The sequence below is a fragment of the Lampetra fluviatilis genome, chromosome 18 (genome assembly GCF_964198595.1).
Source record: "Lampetra fluviatilis chromosome 18, kcLamFluv1.1, whole genome shotgun sequence".
Lineage (NCBI taxonomy): Eukaryota > Metazoa > Chordata > Hyperoartia > Petromyzontiformes > Petromyzontidae > Lampetra > Lampetra fluviatilis.
Genome location: NC_136292.1, coordinates 3,780,066 through 3,799,195, shown reverse-complemented (window position 1 = coordinate 3,799,195; position 19,130 = coordinate 3,780,066). Strand labels below are relative to the sequence as shown.

The window sequence follows — 19,130 nt, the reverse complement described above, 5'->3', positions numbered from 1 at the left end:
GTTCATTTAGACGTGACAGTCTGTCCGTCCTATCCCTCCGGACGTGACGTACGTATTTTATTTAGCCACGGGGGCCTATGCAAACCAAACCCAATAAGCATGAAATCAGGAAGGTTTATAGCCGTGATTTATTTAAATTCTCAGTTTGTCATTTTAGGTTCAGGATATCAGTTGCTCGCAGGCAATAGCTGTTGGGGCAAGACCATAATTTATTTTGTTTTACCAACAAAGAATTTGTGATTGTAAATAAATGACGAATCATTCATGCATTTTAACAAGCCGGTGTTATGGAACTGTTTTCAGCCGAACATAGAGTGGAAAATCATGATTTGCAGTCATCCAAACTTGTCACATCTCAGAAGCTAAGCAAGGTGGGGTCTTGTTAGTACTGAGATTTGAGACTTACCCGTCCTGTAGACGTGGGATGTGAGGTGGTCGGAGAAATCCGACGAGCAATGTATTCTTAAATCCATTCGTGCGGAGTTTTGAGTGTTACCCCCGCGCCCCCCGTATGCATGGTGGCTTTTTCTTAAGTTTTCTTTCACAAGCTAAATGATCAGTAATGGCATTGGTCAAACATTCAAATGCAGAACCCTCTTGAGAGCAAATTGAGACTCAATGAAACGCTCGCTGGGTTAATAATTACGGGGTAGAATCGTTGTTGTCCGAAGCAGCCGCTTCAAAAAATATATGGATGTCGCACGAATTATGGCACTCACGCGAGTTTTCATGAGCATTTGTCGATTTTGGCGAATCAACCAAACTCAGAAAATGTTTCTTTCCACGACTGCGGAGGAGTTCGCGACTGCACTATGGAGCTCTCTCTCCACCGCGTCTTGTCCGACGTTTCGCTCCGCGTGCTGAGGGATTCTTCAGGAACTGAATCAGAAGCTCCCAGCAATGTGGAGCGACGCGTCGAAACATCCTGACAAAACTGGGAGGCCTATTGCTTTTTTTAAATTTAATCACAAAGCAATTCCCCTGTTCAGAAATGCCCATCGTGATTGTTTGGCACCGAAACCCAACTTGCCAGCTCGCTTGGCTCCCCTGTTGTGGTCATGGTCACCGACTCCCGCAACTTAGCGGACTTTGGGGTAGACGGGCAGCAGTCGTGGGAGAAGGAGGTTCACCCTCCCCACCAGATATCCCTACTGACTGGCTGGGAGGTCGGAGCGAGTGGACTTATTTCGAACGGGAACAAATATCACCGATCGATTGACATCGATTCTCGGAGGTTCGCGACACTCGCATTGAATCGCGTGCTGCGAGAATAATTATTGCGAGATTTCTCGTGCGTTTTACGCAACGGGGTTCGCGTGACACGGGCAGCTGCTGGAGGCTGCTATATTATTTACATTGCTTGAAATAACTCGATTCGTGCCTGAATCACGGCAAAGCACCACATTGCCTGGGGGGTGATGAATCCCTACACACAGAGTAACAAGCATATCCCATTATGAACACAAATATTTTAACCGACCCATTATTGTCTTTAGTACATTGCAAATGTGTTATTCGAAGTTTACAAACAGTGGTGCAGGTTTTAGAAACACTGGAAGCCAAGGATTAAATTTCACGATCGCTGGTGTGCTCACGTAACCACCGCATGTCCTATCACCTCGGCGACAGTGCCTCTTTGCAACGTTCATCAAACGCTGGTGGGCCCTCATCTGTGTGGGCGGCACAGAACCGCAAGCATTGCCAAGGACGCAACCCATGCTGTGGATCCACGTCGCTCGTAAACTTACACCGTTACGGTTATATATATATTTAAAATATATATATATATAAAATATGTATAATTTTATATGTTTATGAAATGTGTGTGTGCGTGGCCGGGCAAAAGTGCAAAACTGTTTTCCACCTTTGTTGAGGAGTAGATTGTCTTTATCTCAATAATGTCAGTCTCCTTTCAATTCTTCCTGTTTCTGAACGCAGACGACGGCTCCAAACCCACGCCCTCACAGGAGCCACATTTCGGCGATGACGACGGTGAGATTGTGCAGCTGGGAAGAGCTCTGAGGATGAGGGGGGGGGGTGCATTCAGGGCAAGGGAGAGACTGCAACACGAATGATCAACTCTTTCCCGTTCCGGTGCCGTACGCGTACATCATCGGAACGAAATCCGAAGGAAAAGGCCACGCTGATTGCGCGCGTTTGTCGCTACATTTCGGCGATGACGACGGTGAGATTGTGCAGCTGGGAAGAGCTCTGAGGATGAGGGGGGGGGGGTGCATTCAGGGCAAGGGAGAGACTGCAACACGAATGATCAACTCTTTCCCGTTCCGGTGCCGTACGCGTACGTCATCGGAACGAAATCCGAAGGAAAAGGCCACGCTGATTGCACGCGTTTGTCGCTACGGTTCTCTGCGGTGAAGACAGTATCTTTTATAACAGCGGCGGTCCGCCTCTAATTAAAATGAACGCTGAACTGCTTGCGCGTTCCACCCTGCAACTTGCAGACCTCTCGGAACGGGAGATGATTCATGAAGTGGCAATGCATGGGAATTTTTGTTTTACTTAAAAGAACGAATTCACCGAAAATTAGTTGTCAACTTTCAGCCATGGATTGTAAGCTAATGTTTTTTTTTTTTAAATTGCCCTTATTCAGCACAGAGCGGGTGGCCGACCAGACTAGAGGCCGTTCTTCGCAGAGGTTAGAGCACTGCATTATAAACCCAGAGGTCGTCATCCAGCAGTGGATTGCAAATAATCAAGTAATGTGTTGCACACTATATGTCTTTTTTATAATCCACATAGGGTGGCGTTAACAATGGCGACTTGTATTTGGTCAACGCTGCACTCCCAGCGCAGTTCTTATTTTATTGGAAAGTTATCCACATTGTCTTGAGTCATTGCACTGCGAATTAAGTGAAACAGAGTCCAAGCTATCATGTTGGTTTCCAAGTGACTGTTAAAGAGGTTATTTTCCTTGGGCAGGGTTTGTGAGTGCATATGTGCGCATTCGCGTGTGTGTGTGCGCGTCTTTGTGCGCGACTCATGGAGCGGCGCCACAGAGGTTAGCGCACCGGGCGATGAACCCAGCGACCCTAGTTCGATTCCCTCTCATGGCCAATATCCATTGACGATTATCGGGGCCGGTGCTGGGCCTTCCCTAGGTTGACTCAGCAATAAATGAGTACCTGGCGTGGTGTGTAAACATCAGCACTGGGGAGACAAAGGAGGCTGGGAGCTGTGCTCCTCACCCACTCGCTCGTGCGCTGGGCCAGCCTTCATAGGTGCTCGCTAACAGCACTTTCCTCAACAGCCTGGTGTCAGCCTACACGGGGGCTCTTCGTGCGGGAGGTGTGGCAGTTAGCGCACGGCGCCGTGAACCCGGCGGCCTGAGTTTGATTCCCGAATATATTAACTGGCCCTCTAGGTCGACTCAGCCTTAAATGAGTAGGGTACCTGGTGTTTGGCCACCAACCTCCGCCACCTCACCACCGCCAGGAAACATGGAACGTCGGGCCAACATCGCGTGTTTACTTGTGCGGCGTGCTGGCCTACAGCACTTGCCCTAACAAGGCTATACTAGGGGCCATCTTTGTCTCGGCGTGTAAATGCCCCGTTTGATAGTTCATCAGCATTCACAAACAAATCTCCAAAGTTCACATTGGGATCATCGAGAATCCGATGCAAATCCTCTGGGAATTGTTTCTACTCCTGAGCGCGGCATCTGTTGCCTACCTTCTTGCCTTTTAGAATGTTTGTTTTGTTTATCTTGGCTAAAGACGAGGATAAATTGCCGGGTTTTTTCGTCGCAATGTCATTTTTGTTTTATTCTAATGGATTTTTAACGGCATATGTTTCCAATATATCTCGACGGAATTTACTCTCCGATGCATTAGTTTACTGGGAAACGAAGATACTTTTGTTACTTTGCTGTACGTAAACCAAAGGAAGATGCTCGCTGAAACCCGAAGCTTTTAAGAGTCACGCAACACCCATTTACGGAATGACGTGTAAATCACCGCAGCGGCTGCGGCGTTTTAAAACCGCACTCGCTGCAAACATATTTTGTGTACGCCCGCCCGTCGCGTCGAGCTTACGTTCCCTGGTGGCCGTGTCTCTTTTTCAGACATAATAAACGCTCCCACCTTGTGGAGCAAGCAGCTGTCGAGTGCACGCGACGGACGATCCAACGGATCCTCTTCCAGACATTCCGGTAACACGGACAATGACGCTCACACCAAACGCCAACACAGAGGCAAGGAGCCCCACCCCTACCCCCACCCACCGTGTAGCCTCATGAGCTACGAGCGTTGCTAATGCCACGTTTTCCACCGCACAAACGAGCCGCGCCAGGCCCGTGCCGAGCTAGCCCAGCACAGCTCGGGAGGCTCCGGTGGTTGCTTTCCCACTGCGGAAGTCGAGCCGTGCCGGTGACGAGACGCGCAACACGCCGTGCGGAAATAACACGGTGGCGCCCCGAGTCCCTCGCGGCGTTACCGACTGCCGTCGCGCGCATTGCACCAGTCGAGGTTCGTCGCGTAGGCGGCACGGCGACACACGGGGTGCCGAGTGACATCTCACGCGATGCACGCATCATTGGGCCCCGCCTCTGGCCCTGCTTGGCCCACAGCCAGATTCAGACGTCTTCTTGCGAGGCTTGGCACGGCAAAGAGCCAGTGGAATTAGGCGTCCATACCGCGACGGCCCCGCACTGGCTCGACTCGGATGTGCCGGTGCAAAGGAGGTATCGACGTAGGCACGGCGCACATCAGAGAGCAGCGATGTGACCAAGGTTCTATGTTTATAAGGGTGGGGCCTAAATTACTTCCCCCATCATACACAGCATTAGAGCAATGCCGGATCAATAATGTATCCCCCCCCCCACCCTGCATATAGAGTGAAGTGGCTGAGCTTCAGATAGTGGTATGAGGGCTGTGAGCTAGATCACAACACACGAGCGGCGTTCAGAAGCTGCCCATCGCTTCTGCGGGTGGTGACAGCTCCTGACCGCTGATGAATGATCAACGCCGCTGCAACTCGACGGGGCTGCGTGTCTAGGAGGACGTGAGCCACAGCTGAGGAAGGCTGGGAGTTCAAACCTGGGTTGGAGGTCAACTGGGCCACATCCCTCTGGGATCAATAAAATGGGTCGTCGGCATCGGTCACCGTGTGTGTTATAGATGTAGAGAGCGGCCTCCAACTGCCATGGGAATGTGGAACTTCCACCACGGCCTCGGAATTGGCAATAAAGAGTAGCAGTGCACCATTGCAGCAGGGATACGACCTTGACTTGTTTTAAATTTTGATTTGTACAACGACTGCGCGATGACTCCGGTGGGCCGAGTTCGATTACCAGTAACGGCCACTGTTAGTGGCACGTGATATCCGAACTGGTCCTGGGACTCGTCCCGCTTGACCATGTCCGCACTGACCTGCGTGGTGAAGTAGGGTTGTATCACCCCCCCCCCCCAAATATCAGAGGCCTTCATTCAATAGTTTATTGACAGGTAGGCGCAGCCCTGCACTGACTTTCTCACACCACTGCTGGCAGAAGGGCCTCCACTCGGGGGAGCTCTCGAGAGCTCCCTCTGGAGAGTATTTTTGGCCTACTCTTCCATGCTGGAATAGGTTGGAGTACTCACACTTTACCCCACCGTATGCTAACTCACAATCGACAAACTGTGGTGTAGGCATTCATACCGCCGGACTCAGTTGGGGGGGGGGGGGGGGGTTGGGAAACGCAGTAGATTGACAAACGGTTGTGACCCGAATTATGTTTTTATTTGTTATTTTTTGTTTATATTTTAATTTATTCCAACGATAGTTACGTGGATTTAACACCTTCATTGTGGGCGCTGCCGCATGCTGAAACTAGAATTAAATTTTTTTTATTTACCAGGTAAGGCCCATTGAGCCATGTACCTATTTTTCAGAAACGACCTGGCCACAGATGATAGCTCAACGAAGTGGCCTGCCTGGTGGAAATGTTTACCAGCGGCCAAATAAATCTGAACGCACATTTCTCAATGTGGAGGAAAAAACCGGAGGACCCGGAGGAAAATCCACGCGACCACGGGGAGAGAGAGAGAACAAGCAAAAACTCCAAATAGACAGCAGGCGTCAGGATCGGGATCGAACCCTGGACCTCTTGTAAACCGGGCGAGGTAGCTGACATCTCGCGGCTGCGCGCGTCACATCACGGCGAGCGTCAAAGCTCAACGAATCGTGCCACGGGAGACGCTGTCCAGGTCACGCGGTCGCTCTGCCAGGGAGATGAATTTGCTCGCGCGTGCGTCAGCGGCCGTCGACGTCCGCACGGGCAAAAACAAACGCCGGGAGTGCCGTAAACAATGCCGCGGTGAAATATGGGGGCGTGCGACGGGGGGCGCCTCTGCTGCCCTACCGATGACGAGTTTGTGCAACGCGATGTGCTTCCTCTGCTGCGGATGGGGTCCCGTCGTTTCGACGGAGCGCTCTTGACAATAACATCTGGTAAGCGGGTCGGCATTTTGTTCACCGAGCCTGACGTTGTTGATGAGATCAAGAAGGTTTTTGAAACCTCCTTGGACCTGTCCACAGTTTGCTTGCTGTTAAAAACAAATGCTGCTGTTGCTGCTGGATAACATTGGTCTGAAAATCCAGTAGGACAAAGTTCCGCTTAAATATGCATTCAGATCCCCAGAACTGGGAGTCACAGGATGTGGCCTCTGGTCTCGACTCCGTGTCCCCCGTGTCCCCCGTGCCAGCCGCCTCTTCATCTCTCAAGTCCTCAGCAGCTGTCTGCTGCGCTCCTCTTGGGGATCATCTGAACCCACGTGTCCACACGTGGGTCATTTATCAGTGCCAAATGTCACTCCACAGCCCTGGCGCTCTCCCACTCATTCACTCCTGCTTCAAGAATGTCTCGTCGAGCCTCCCTGTCTGCCTCTAATTAGGCTCAGCACCGCCGCTGATACGTTTGCTATTCAGTGGGGAGTGGTGGATCCAGGTGTAGGGTGGGGGCGATGGGGCAATCGACTGCCACCCTTGAAACTCCATAAATTAGTATTATATTGATATTTTCCAAAAACAATACATTTAATGTTTTTTTTTTATTAATGTAGGGCCCTGCTTAAAAAGCTTTGAAATATTCTGACCCTTGACTTAAAGCATTCGTGACTGCAGGAATTCATGGGACAAATAATACAATAATAATTGTATTACTTTTCTATCTACGTGACTTTCCCGAAAGACCCAAAGAGCATATTGGGACCCCCCCCCGCTCCCACCGATTCCCTGGGACGTTTCTAACTCCCTCTGTCAGCGGGGAAGTTCATTGCAAACGAAGCTGAGTTGCATGTACGTATGTTGAACTTCTTTCGCAACGTACGTAGCAAACCGTGATTCGTCTTTGTTTTGGGTTTGAGAAGAGAACTCCTCTGAACTCGAGGCGGCTCGTTCGCTTGGCCACACCACTCTCCTTCACTGCTTCTAAAATGTAGTCGGGTTGGGTCAAATTTGTGGGGTCGTCTCTCTTGGTGGACAGATGTCCGTGAATAATAATAACGATAAAATAGCAAGGCAAATGTGGTAAAAGAAGCAGCCCTGAAATTGCTTACTCACTCCATTGCTGGCAGAAGGGCCTTCACTAGACGGTGCTCTAGAGATTCCCTCTAGAGGGTATTTGGATTACTCGTCTACACTGGCCATAGGCCTTGCGAGAGATGGGAGTAGCCACCATCTCAACGGCCTCTCTCACCTTGCCGTAGCTAAAGTGTGGGGAGTGGCGGTGCAGCGGGTTACACACCGCGCTATAACCGTGGCAACTTTGAATTTGATTTCCCGGGACGTGGCCAACTTCGGTGGCGAGTGATATCTGAGCTGTTCTCCACTCCCATCCCGATGTTACCAAGCTGCGCTGACCAGCACGGTGAAGTATAGCCGCAAACAGCCCCTGACGATTGACGCGCCAATTGATTAATTGACTACTGGACATCCGTAAACAAAAGAGCTTCATGGCTCATCGGATTTATCCAGGATAAATAAAGATTCTGATTCTGACCACATCACGTATACACATACACGGAGTAAATAAAGTGAGTTAATTAATATGAAAGCACTGTGCAGTGAGGTGGGGGGGACACCTTATTTCATCCAAGGTCCAGGTGACATGTGAGATTTCGGTTCTTGTGCGTAGGAACACACCGACGGCATCGCGGCGAGCCCCAATGCACGATGACTCCCAACCGCCACCGTCTCGATCGTGCATCCACCCCCCATCCTCAACCACTCCCATCGCGCCCACCAGCCGCCTCGCTCACACGGCCCTTTTAAAAGGGCCCCATGCCCACGCCAAAGGTGGGGGGGGGGGTTCTTTGCCAAATTACGAGCGGCTGGCAGAATCCCACAAATTGGCACGTTTTGAAAGTTTGCTTATTTTTTTGGCATCGGCTTTGCAGCGCTAATTACCTGGAGGGCTTGTTGCTCCATGCTCCGTGACTGTGAATTCTTCAATGAGTCTCAAGTTCGTTGCCGTAGGCACGCGTGTGTATGTATGGTGGACTTCTTTCGCACCGTACACAGCCAACCATCCTAACTGGAGGTGCGGGGAGGACAACAAACTAAACACAAAAAGTAGTTCAAAGAAATGAGTGTTTCAATCTAGGTTTGAAAATTAATAGCTCCAGCGGCTTCCTAATATCGGAAGGAAGAACGTTCCAGACGGCTGAAGAAACACATCTGAAAGCGAGTGATGATTTGCCAAAAGCTGCTGTGAAGATGACCGGAGTTCGCGTGATGGTTGATGCTCCTTAATGTCTGCACCCTTCAATGGCCGGAGAATGGTTTTGCTCTTGCTTTCGTAACTTTTATAATTTTACCAAATGTTTATCCCAATTGTGCCATTGCCGCACGTCAAGTTCCCAACATCCTCACAGTGGCTTCTGGCTAACCATCGAATAAAGACAATCACCGCATCGCGCGCTTTTAGATGCGCTTCTGCAGCCATCTGGACGCCACTGGAGCTATGTACTTTTAAAATCTCGATTGAAAACTCATTTCATTAGAAACGATTTCTGCGTTTAGTTTGTTGTCCTTCCCCCGCACCTCCGATTAGCACGGTTGGATACATACGGTGTGAAAAAAGTTCAACATGCATGTATACATTATCTGGGCCATCCCTGCTTCTCCCATTACCCTGGATAATCGAACGTTGATTATCAGAGCCAGCTGACCTAGTCTCGTGAACACGCAGTGCTCAGTGCACAGGCTGGTCCAGATGTCTTGTGACACCCCCCCCCCTCCACCAATTAATTTAGTCCTCGCATTTTCGTTCTTTTGCATATTCATTTATGTTTTAAATAAACCTTAACTAAACTTTTTTTTACGTCTTAAGATAATTAAATAGGGGTCACAAGACCACCCTGTACATCTACAACGCTTTTCACCCCATTCTGTTTGGAACCTCTAAGGTTGCTGACCGCCATCCTTCCAATAAAATTCCTGACATTCCCAGCGTGCACCCCGCGTGTTAAACAATCACGAGCTTCACCTGCACCCCGCGTGTTAAACAACCACGAGCTTTACCTGCACCCCGCGTGTTAACCAACCACGAGCTTTACCTGCACCCCGCGTGTTAAACAACCACGAGCTTTACCTGCACCCCGCGTGTTAACCAATCACGAGCTTCACCTGCCCCCCGCGTGTTAACCAATCACGAGCTTTACCTGCACCCCGCGTGTTAACCAATCACGAGCTTCACCTGCACCCCGCGTGTTAACCAATCACGAGCTTCACCTCCACCCCGCGTGTTAACCAATCACGAGCTTCACCTCCACCCCGCGTGTTAATCAATCACGAGCTTCACCTCACCCCGCGTGTTAACCAATCACGAGCTTCACCTGCACCCCGCGTGTTAACCAATCACGAGCTTCACCTCCACCCCGCGTGTTAACCAATCACGAGCTTCACCTCACCCCGCGTGTTAACCAATCACGAGCTTCACCTGCCCCACGCGTGTTAACCAATCACGAGCTTTACCTCCACCCCGCGTGTTAACCAATCACGAGCTTTACCTGCACCCCGCGTGTTAACCAATCACGAGCTTTACCTGCACCCCGCGTGTTAACCAATCACGAGCTTTACCTGCCCCCCGCGTGTTAACCAATCACGAGCTTTACCTCCACCCCGCGTGTTAACCAATCACGAGCTTTACCTGCACCCCGCGTGTTAACCAATCACGAGCTTTACCTGCACCCCGCGTGTTAACCAATCACGAGTTTTACCTGCACCCCGCGTGTTAACCAATCACGAGCTTTACCTGCACCCCGCGTGTTAACCAATCACGAGCTTTACCTGCACCCCGCGTGTTAACCAATCACGAGCTTTACCTGCACCCCGCGTGTTAACCAATCACGAGTTTTACCTGCACCCCGCGTGTTAACCAATCACGAGCTTTACCTGCACCCCGCGTGTTAACCAATCACGAGTTTTACCTGCACCCCGCGTGTTAACCAATCACGAGCTTTACCTGCACCCCGCGTGTTAACCAATCACGAGCTTTACCTGCACCCCGCGTGTTAACCAATCACGAGCTTTACCTCCACCCCGCGTGTTAACCAATCACGAGCTTTACCTGCACCCCGCGTGTTAACCAATCACGAGCTTTACCTCCACCCCGCGTGTTAACCAATCGCGAGCTTCACCTGCACCCCGCGTGTTAACCAATCACGAGCTTCACCTGCACCCCGCGTGTTAACCAATCACGAGCTTTACCTCCACCCCGCGTGTTAACCAATCGCGAGCTTCACCTGCACCCCGCGTGTTAACCAATCACGAGCTTCACCTGCACCCCGCGTGTTAACCAATCACGAGCTTTACCTCCACCCCGCGTGTTAACCAATCACGAGCTTTACCTGCACCCCGCGTGTTAACCAATCACGAGCTTTACCTGCACCCCGCGTGTTAACCAATCACGAGCTTTACCTGCACCCCGCGTGTTAACCAATCACGAGTTTTACCTGCACCCCGCGTGTTAACCAATCACGAGCTTTACCTGCACCCCGCGTGTTAACCAATCACGAGTTTTACCTGCACCCCGCGTGTTAACCAATCACGAGCTTTACCTGCACCCCGCGTGTTAACCAATCACGAGCTTTACCTGCACCCCGCGTGTTAACCAATCACGAGCTTTACCTCCACCCCGCGTGTTAACCAATCACGAGCTTTACCTGCACCCCGCGTGTTAACCAATCACGAGCTTTACCTCCACCCCGCGTGTTAACCAATCGCGAGCTTCACCTGCACCCCGCGTGTTAACCAATCACGAGCTTCACCTGCACCCCGCGTGTTAACCAATCACGAGCTTTACCTCCACCCCGCGTGTTAACCAATCGCGAGCTTCACCTGCACCCCGCGTGTTAACCAATCACGAGCTTCACCTGCACCCCGCGTGTTAACCAATCACGAGCTTTACCTCCACCCCGCGTGTTAACCAATCACGAGCTTCACCTGCACCCCGCGTGTTAACCAATCACGAGCTTTACCTCCACCCCGCGTGTTAACCAATCGCGAGCTTCACCTGCACCCCGCGTGTTAACCAATCACGAGCTTCACCTGCACCCCGCGTGTTAACCAATCACGAGCTTTACCTCCACCCCGCGTGTTAACCAATCACGAGCTTCACCTGCACCCCGCGTGTTAACCAATCACGAGCTTTACCTCCACCCCGCGTGTTAACCAATCGCGAGCTTTACCTGCACCCCGCGTGTTAACCAATCACGAGCTTTACCTCCACCCCGCGTGTTAACCAATCGCGAGCTTCACCTGCACCCCGCGTGTTAAACAATCACGAGCTTTACCTGCACCACGTGCTGCCTTTGGCCGAGAGAACTGGCACAAGTCGGAGCCCAACAGCGACTCGGTTCATTGCACATCATACGCACGTACGACCTCAGCCACCACGTGCAATATAGATTCGTGGTATACGTAACAAGCTACGCATTGTCAAACATCTTTGCGCCAGATATTTACATATAACACACATCGCTGATTTTACATGTTTGCCTAAGTGTACAATAATATTTCTGTGTGTGTAAAACAAAAATACCCTGTAGAGCTTTAAACAGTCTGTTGGGGTAAGTGCTGTTAGCGAGCACCTGTTAATGCTGGCACAGCACACGAGGGGGTTAGTGGCCATCAGCACACCCGGCCGCCTTTGTCTCCTCAGTGCAGATGTTTACACACTGCACCAGGTACGCATGTAAGGCTGAGTAGACCTAGGCGAGTCCCAGGACAGGTTCAACATCGTATTCACCACTGCTATTCGTCATTAGCAGCAATCAAACTCGGGTCGCTGGGTTCATAGACCATCGCACGAACCCAGCGGTCCTTAACCTTGGCTGCAGGGGTACATGCACCCCAGGTTAAGAACATCTGCACTTACCACTGTGCTACCACTACCATATGAATACAAATACGATCCCCCGTGTCGCCTTAATAGACTGTCGGGGCAAGTGTTGTTCACGAGCATTTATGAAGGCCGGAACAGCACACGAGGGGGTGGGTGACCAGCACTACGCCCGACTGCCTTTGTCTCCCCAGTGGCGATGTTTACACACATGACACCAGGTACTCATTTGAGGCTAAGTCTACCTAGGGGAGGATCAGGACCGGTTCAGATAATCGTCACTGGTGGTGGCCATGAGCGGGAATCAAACTACCGTCGCCGGGTTCGTAACGCAGCGTGCTAACTACTGCGCCACCGCTCCCTATATATACACACACATAAGACCAATGGAATATAACAATCTCTGCCTGTTAGTGTGCATTTCAGCTCATGCTTAATGCATCCAACGATGAACTACGTCATCCACACCCATAATTCATTAAATGGGACCACGTCATACTGATACACTGATCCCCAACTGGTTCCCAATCCAACCCCCGACCAATTACAAGGTCGCCCCACACCATCTTCAAGGTTCTTCATAGACTCGTCCACGCCTCCTCTCCCCTCTCATCGCTCGCTGCTCCAGCAAGTGAGGCCTTCTGTCAAACGTGTCAGTCAACCTTTGCCCAGTGAGCGGAGGAGGAGGAGGATGCACATTCTCTGCTGCTGCTTCCACTGTCTGAAATTCCCTTCCTCTTGGCTATCCACACATTGGCCATCCTTTCTCCTGTTCAAGGCCAGCCAATAATTCCCTCCCTCTTATAGACGTCTCTTGACACTTCTAACATCAGGCCATCCGAATTCCCTCTCTGGCCTGCAGATTTGTATTCCCTCATTCCCTGCATTACTTCAACATGCTCATGAACGCTCTAGGTACGCAGGTCTTCCCCTATTTCTTAGCCACTGCGAGGGGTAATTACATTTAGACGCTGCACACACATTCGCAATTGTATTGCAATAATTGAATTGTTAAATACCTTGCTCTGTCCTTGAGAGACGAAACACGTAGAGGATAAACTTTCTGTGTTCCGTTTGTTGTCCTTCCCCCCGCATCTCCTATTAGCACGGTTCGCTGCGTACGATGCAAAAGAAGTTAAACATACATAATGACATATATTAGCCTCGGTTGAATACGTACGGTGCAAAAGAAGTTAAACATACACACACCACGTAATCTTGGAGCACTGCATTTGCCACACGCCGAATTCCTGCACACGTTTTAGTACTTTGCGAGCACAACACCAAGCGGCCCGGACGCTAGAATGAATACGCGAATGAATAAATGAATGAACAAATGAATGAAAATGAAACAGTCGCCGCTTAACAGCACTATAATCTGCAGTGGCACTCATTCAACCCGCTTCTCTGTTCACACGAAGAATAGCGGGGGGAGGGGCGGGGAGGGCTGATAACCTTTTCAAAACTTTATTTTTTGTTCCCAACTGTTATTTGATGAAGCGTATGGGCCCGGCGATGTAAAGTCAAAGTAAAAAAAAAACTAAACGGGCTTTTAGTGCGTCCGATAAAGAGAATAAACAACACTTTGAGCTTTAAAACGGTGGCGGGGGCACTTTAGTCTCCACGGGTAATGGCCCTCCAATTATCCTAATGGGGGGGGGATCTTTCCAGAAAATCTACCTCGCGATTGTGCGCAAAGCAAGCCGGAGCACAGCGCCTCCTCTGTTCCATGGAGAAACAAAACAAAAAACCTCCACCACCCCCCCCCCCAGCCTCAAACAGAAGGTGCCGTCGGCGGCTGTGCGCCGATGCGGAGATTCCGGACGGAGTCTAAGCTTTCCTTGCCGCTGTCCCTGTGCTCGCCCGAGACTGGGTTGCGTGCGGGAAGCCGCTTCCCTTCAAACGGAGACGGATCCCACCCCTGCCGCTGCCGCGAGCGGTGCAACAAACGCAAAGACGACGGAGAGATGATCTGCTCGTGCAGCGTAGACGCGCAGCCTCTGCTGCTGCTGTTGCTGCTGCTGTTGTTGCGGCTGATGTGGCAGGCGACAATTTCTTGAGGCCGGCGCATGCAACTCCGAGGAGGGAGTAGTGTGGCCGGAAAAAGAAATCGCACCTCGCCAGCGGTCGTCTTAGCGGGTGGTTGCTCTGAAAGCCAGCCACTTGGTGCCCCATGGCTAACACGAGTGGTGAGTGAGATCTCAACTGGTCCCAGCTCTCCCCGAGATCAACACGGCTTTAAATGAATGCCAGGTGCGGCGTGGGGAAACAAGAGCGGCTGGGTGTGGTGCTGAATGGGTGCTCGCTAACACCGCTTGTCCCTGCAGTTCAAGTCGGCTATATGGAGAGAGCATTGTCTTTGTGGGGAACACATGCATGCGTGCAATCAAACATTCAATCATGCGCACACACGTGCCAACCATCCGCAGGACGAAGAGTGAGTGGTGGGTGCGATGCCAGTATGGCAGGGAAAGGGATGGTCTCAGACGGAGTGGACCTTGGCGATGGACACTCGGTATTGGGATGTGGAATGTCACGTCACTGGGGGGCAAGGAGCCGGAGCCGGTGGAGGAGGTGGAATGGTATCGACTAGACAAAGTTGGCCTCACCTCCACACACAGCATTGGCACTAGAACCACACTTATCGGTCGTCTCCTATTCCAGACTAACCCCTGATGAGAGGCCCCTTAGCGGGTGTGGGGATGCTCACAAGCCCCTGGGCTGGGAGCTGTTCAGTTGGAGTTTGTCCCAGGGTCGCCTCAATGAGACTTCGGGTCTCAGAAAGGGAAACTCTGACTGTTGTCTATTGCTTATGCACCAAATAGCAGTTCAGAGTATTCGGCCTTGTTGGAGACGGTGGGTGCAGTGCTCAATAGAGTGCTGCCTACAAGACTCCACAGTCTTAGTGGGCGACTTCAATGCTCACGTGGGAAACGATGGAGATACCTGGAGAGGCGTGATTGGGAGGAATGGGCCCCCTGATCTGAACCCCAAAGGTGAGATGTTATTGGAATTCTGCGCTAGTCACGGAATGTCAACAACAAACACCATGTTCGAACACAAGGATGCTCGCAAGTGTACTTGGAACCAGAGCACCTGAGGCTGAAGGTTAATGATTGACTTAATAATTGTATGATCGGACCTAAGGCCGTATGTTCTAAACACTCGGTTGAAGAGAGGGGCAGATTATAGTAGTAGGTTTTTACCCTTTTAAACTGGTACAAAACTGACACCTTTATTTGTACCAGTTTAAAAGGGTAAAAACCTACTACTATATTTTGCCACTGGTAAAAGGGATCTCATAGTGAGAGGGGCAGAGCTGTCAACTGATCAACACCTGCTGGATCGGTGTGGCGTCCGCAGTGATGCGGGCGCTGTACTGCATCACCACCCAAAGCTCGTGCACCTATGATGATGCGCTTTGGGTAATGACCGAAAGGATGAAACCGCGGGTACAAGGGGCCGAAATGAGGTTTCTCCGCAGGGTTGCCGGGCTCACCACTCTCCGTGATCGGGTGAGGAGCTCGGTAATCCGGGAGAGCCTCAGAGTCGAGCCGCTGCTCCTCCGGATCGAGAAGATAGACTCCCCCTGGAACTCTACCGGGCAGCAGCAGCAACGTCCCTCTGGGCGAAGACCCCGGGGCCGGCCCAGGACCACGCTGGTGGGACTACGTCGCTCAGCTGGCCTGGGAATGTCTGGAGATTCTCCAGGAAGAGCCAAAAGTCTGTCGCCAGGGAGGTCTGGACCGCCCTCCTCAACACGCTGCCACCGCGGCCCTCACCAGGACAAGCGGATGGAGAAACGAACGAATGAACACAAATGCGAAGATCCCCCGATAGCCTCAACGGACTCTTGGGTGCAAGTCCTGTTAGCGAACACCTATGAAGGCCAGCTGAGCACACGAGGGAGGTGGGTGGCCAGAACTACACCTAATGTTTAATCACTGTCCTGGTTTCGATTTAAACCTTTCGTGACTGCAGGGATTCATCTTCTTGGTTCGTTCGGTAAAGTCTCGTAGAAGGGAAATAATAAAATAATAAAATTAAACATAATAAAATAATTCTCGCACCTGCTGCAGCTCCTTACTATTAAAATTCCTTCCCTCTATTACTGCTTACCATACTCCCTCCCTATGATGCTGCTAATCCTGCATACTGCATAATATGACTTTGAACCCCCCCCCACCTCCTACGCATTCCACAAGTAATGACTAATCCCATATCTGCATTTCCCAAAAATATGCTAAATTCCTCTTGATATGCAAATTCCTTTGTCAAGGCGCCCCTTCCCCCCTCCAACCCAGCTTAAATATACGCTGCCAAGCCTGGTGGTGTCCATTCAGACGCTGTCTTTCCGACAGACCTGTTCTTCACCTGAGGACGGCTGCTTGCGTTGTGGCCGAAACGTCGTGAGAATAATTTTTGATTTTTATTATTTTATTATTTCCCTTCTACGTGACTTTACCGAAAGAACCAAGAAGACACTGTCCTGGTGTTGTCCCCGAGTGGTTATCGAACTCGTTCCACTGGATTCGTAGTGCGGCACGCTCACCACTGCGCCACTGCTCTCCACACACAAGCATCGCATTCACGCACATCTCCATCTGCCAGGCCTGAGTCATTGGGTGGAAATTCCACATTCCTACAGTGGTCACCAGGTTTTGTTTTAACTTAGGAAGGACGTTAGCTAAATGTTTCTTTTTTTTAAATTAAACAAGTAAAAAAAAACACAACGCGCCCAGTGTTCGTTAATGACGGCAGGGTTGAAATATTTGCAGCCTGAAGTATACAGGGCTACCAGTTGCAGCTCGGCACACATTGAAGACAGTGCAAGAGCGTGGATGAAGGGGTCTGTTGCACTCTCTATCATCATCATCTTGTCATCCCCTCGTGCGCGTGGATTCCTACTGATACTCACAATTTCCTCCCACGCTCGAAAATAAAATGAATTAGCCAAACAACTAGAAAAAGATGCAACGTTTCCCTTGAACAATACAGTGTTTATAACCTTCAGGTCACAATGTGTTGGGATTTGGTTTGTATGTACGGTATGTTGAACTTCTTTCGCACAGTACACAGCCAACCATGCTAATTGTAGGTGCGGGGGAAGGACAACAAACTAAACACAAAAAGCAGTTGTAAAGAAATTAGTTTTCAATCGAGATTTAAAAGTGCATAGCTCCAGTGGCTTCCTAATATCAGAGTGGAGAGCGTTCCAGATGGGCGCAGAAGTGCATCTGATAGCGTGGGAGGAGGTGACCGTCTTTGTTCGATGGTTAACCAAAAGTCGTTTCTGCGAAGATGAGCGGAGTTCGCATGATGGTTAATGCTCCTTGACGTCGTCAGACACGACATGAATCCAAGAGTTATTAAGCGTACGCGGTCAGTAAATATGAATATTTATATCGCTTTCTACTCGTAGCTACGTTATGCAGAAAAATTCCGTGGGCACATAATGATGGATCGTGCCGTGAATTGTGAACGCACTCACGACGACACGGCGAGTAGTGGAGTTGCGGCTTCTGTGCCACTCGTGGGCAGCGCTTCGAACGCTGCTGCAAAGCTTCTCAAACGTGGCCCCCGGGAACACGACCCGCTTCATCCGCTCTGGTGTCGTCTGTTCGACTAGCGGCGCACAGCTGATGATGCTTTAAGCATTGTTACTGATCGTCGTTGATCTGATTAGGCTGGCACGACAGACACTGAAATTAATTAATCAATAAAATTGCGCACGGTGTAAGAATCAATTCATTTTGAATACGATGAACTTGGCTGGGTAGGACTCCAGTGCCGCCACGAGAGGCACTGCTACGATCACCACAATATACAATAACGAATCAATTATTGTCTCGAACCATCATGCCTCAAAATCATAACAATTTGTCACTTGCTGTTTGTAAACTAAAAACTTATTTTTTATCTAACCAGGTAAGGCCCACTGAGCTCGATATTTTTTTTTCAGAAGCGACCTGACCGCAAATGATAGCTCAACGAAGTGGCTGATCACGTGCACATTTTTAGCAGCCATATACTCTAAAATAACATTTCTAAACGTGGAGGGAAAGACCGGAAGACCCATAGAAAAATATATTTGACCATGGGGAGAACAGGCAAATTCAAAATATCCAGGTAACATCAGGGTCGGGATCGAACCCACGACCTCGTGTATACCAGACGAGACAGTTAACATCTCATAGCCACCGCGGTGATCTCAGCGGATGCCGGGAGCTCGGCGCGGCTCCGACCTCTCACGAGCAAGCCACCAGCCCCCCCCCCCTTCTCTCGCCTCATCCGCCCGTCTCTTCCGCGGCCAGACAAGTCGCGCTCGTGCGAGGAGGAGCGTCAGTCGGTGCTGGAGGAGGACAGGCAGCACCCACGCGAGGGTGCGTTCGTGCCGGAGTGCGCCGCCGGCGGCGGGGGGCTCTACCAGCCCGTGCAGTGCTACCAGACGACGGGATACTGCTGGTGCGTGCTCGTCGACACGGGGCGGCCCATCCCGGGATCCTCCACCAGGCACGCCCTCCGCACGCTCCTCACTCACTCACTCACGCCGCCCGCCTGGCCACCTCACGTGTCCACGCAGCCTTGGCCGATATCTGAGCGTGCACACAGGCGCTGCCGTGGCTCCACCCGTGGCTCCCCCATGGCTCAACCATGGCTCCACCATGGCTCCACCGTGGCTCCACCGTGTCTCCACCGTGGCTCCACCGTGGCTCAACCCGTGGCTGCACCGTGGCTCCACCATGGCTCAACCCGTGGCTGCACCATGGCTCCACCATGGCTCAACCCG

The 19,130-nt window shown here is 51.1% G+C and overlaps 1 protein-coding gene across 6 annotated transcripts in view; it reads left to right on the top strand.

The window, feature by feature from the left end:
- LOC144937108 (SPARC-related modular calcium-binding protein 1-like) overlaps nucleotides 1–19,130 on the top strand; it is a 63,243-nt gene that overhangs the window by 33,981 nt on the left and 10,132 nt on the right. For all 6 annotated transcript variants that reach the window (XM_078864380.1, XM_078864379.1, XM_078864383.1 and 3 more), the window contains exons 6-8: nucleotides 1,939–1,992; nucleotides 4,082–4,168; nucleotides 18,655–18,853. In XM_078864380.1, coding sequence (XP_078720506.1) covers nucleotides 1,939–1,992; nucleotides 4,082–4,168; nucleotides 18,655–18,853 — 340 coding nt within the window. The remainder of the gene's footprint in view (nucleotides 1–1,938; nucleotides 1,993–4,081; nucleotides 4,169–18,654; nucleotides 18,854–19,130) is intronic.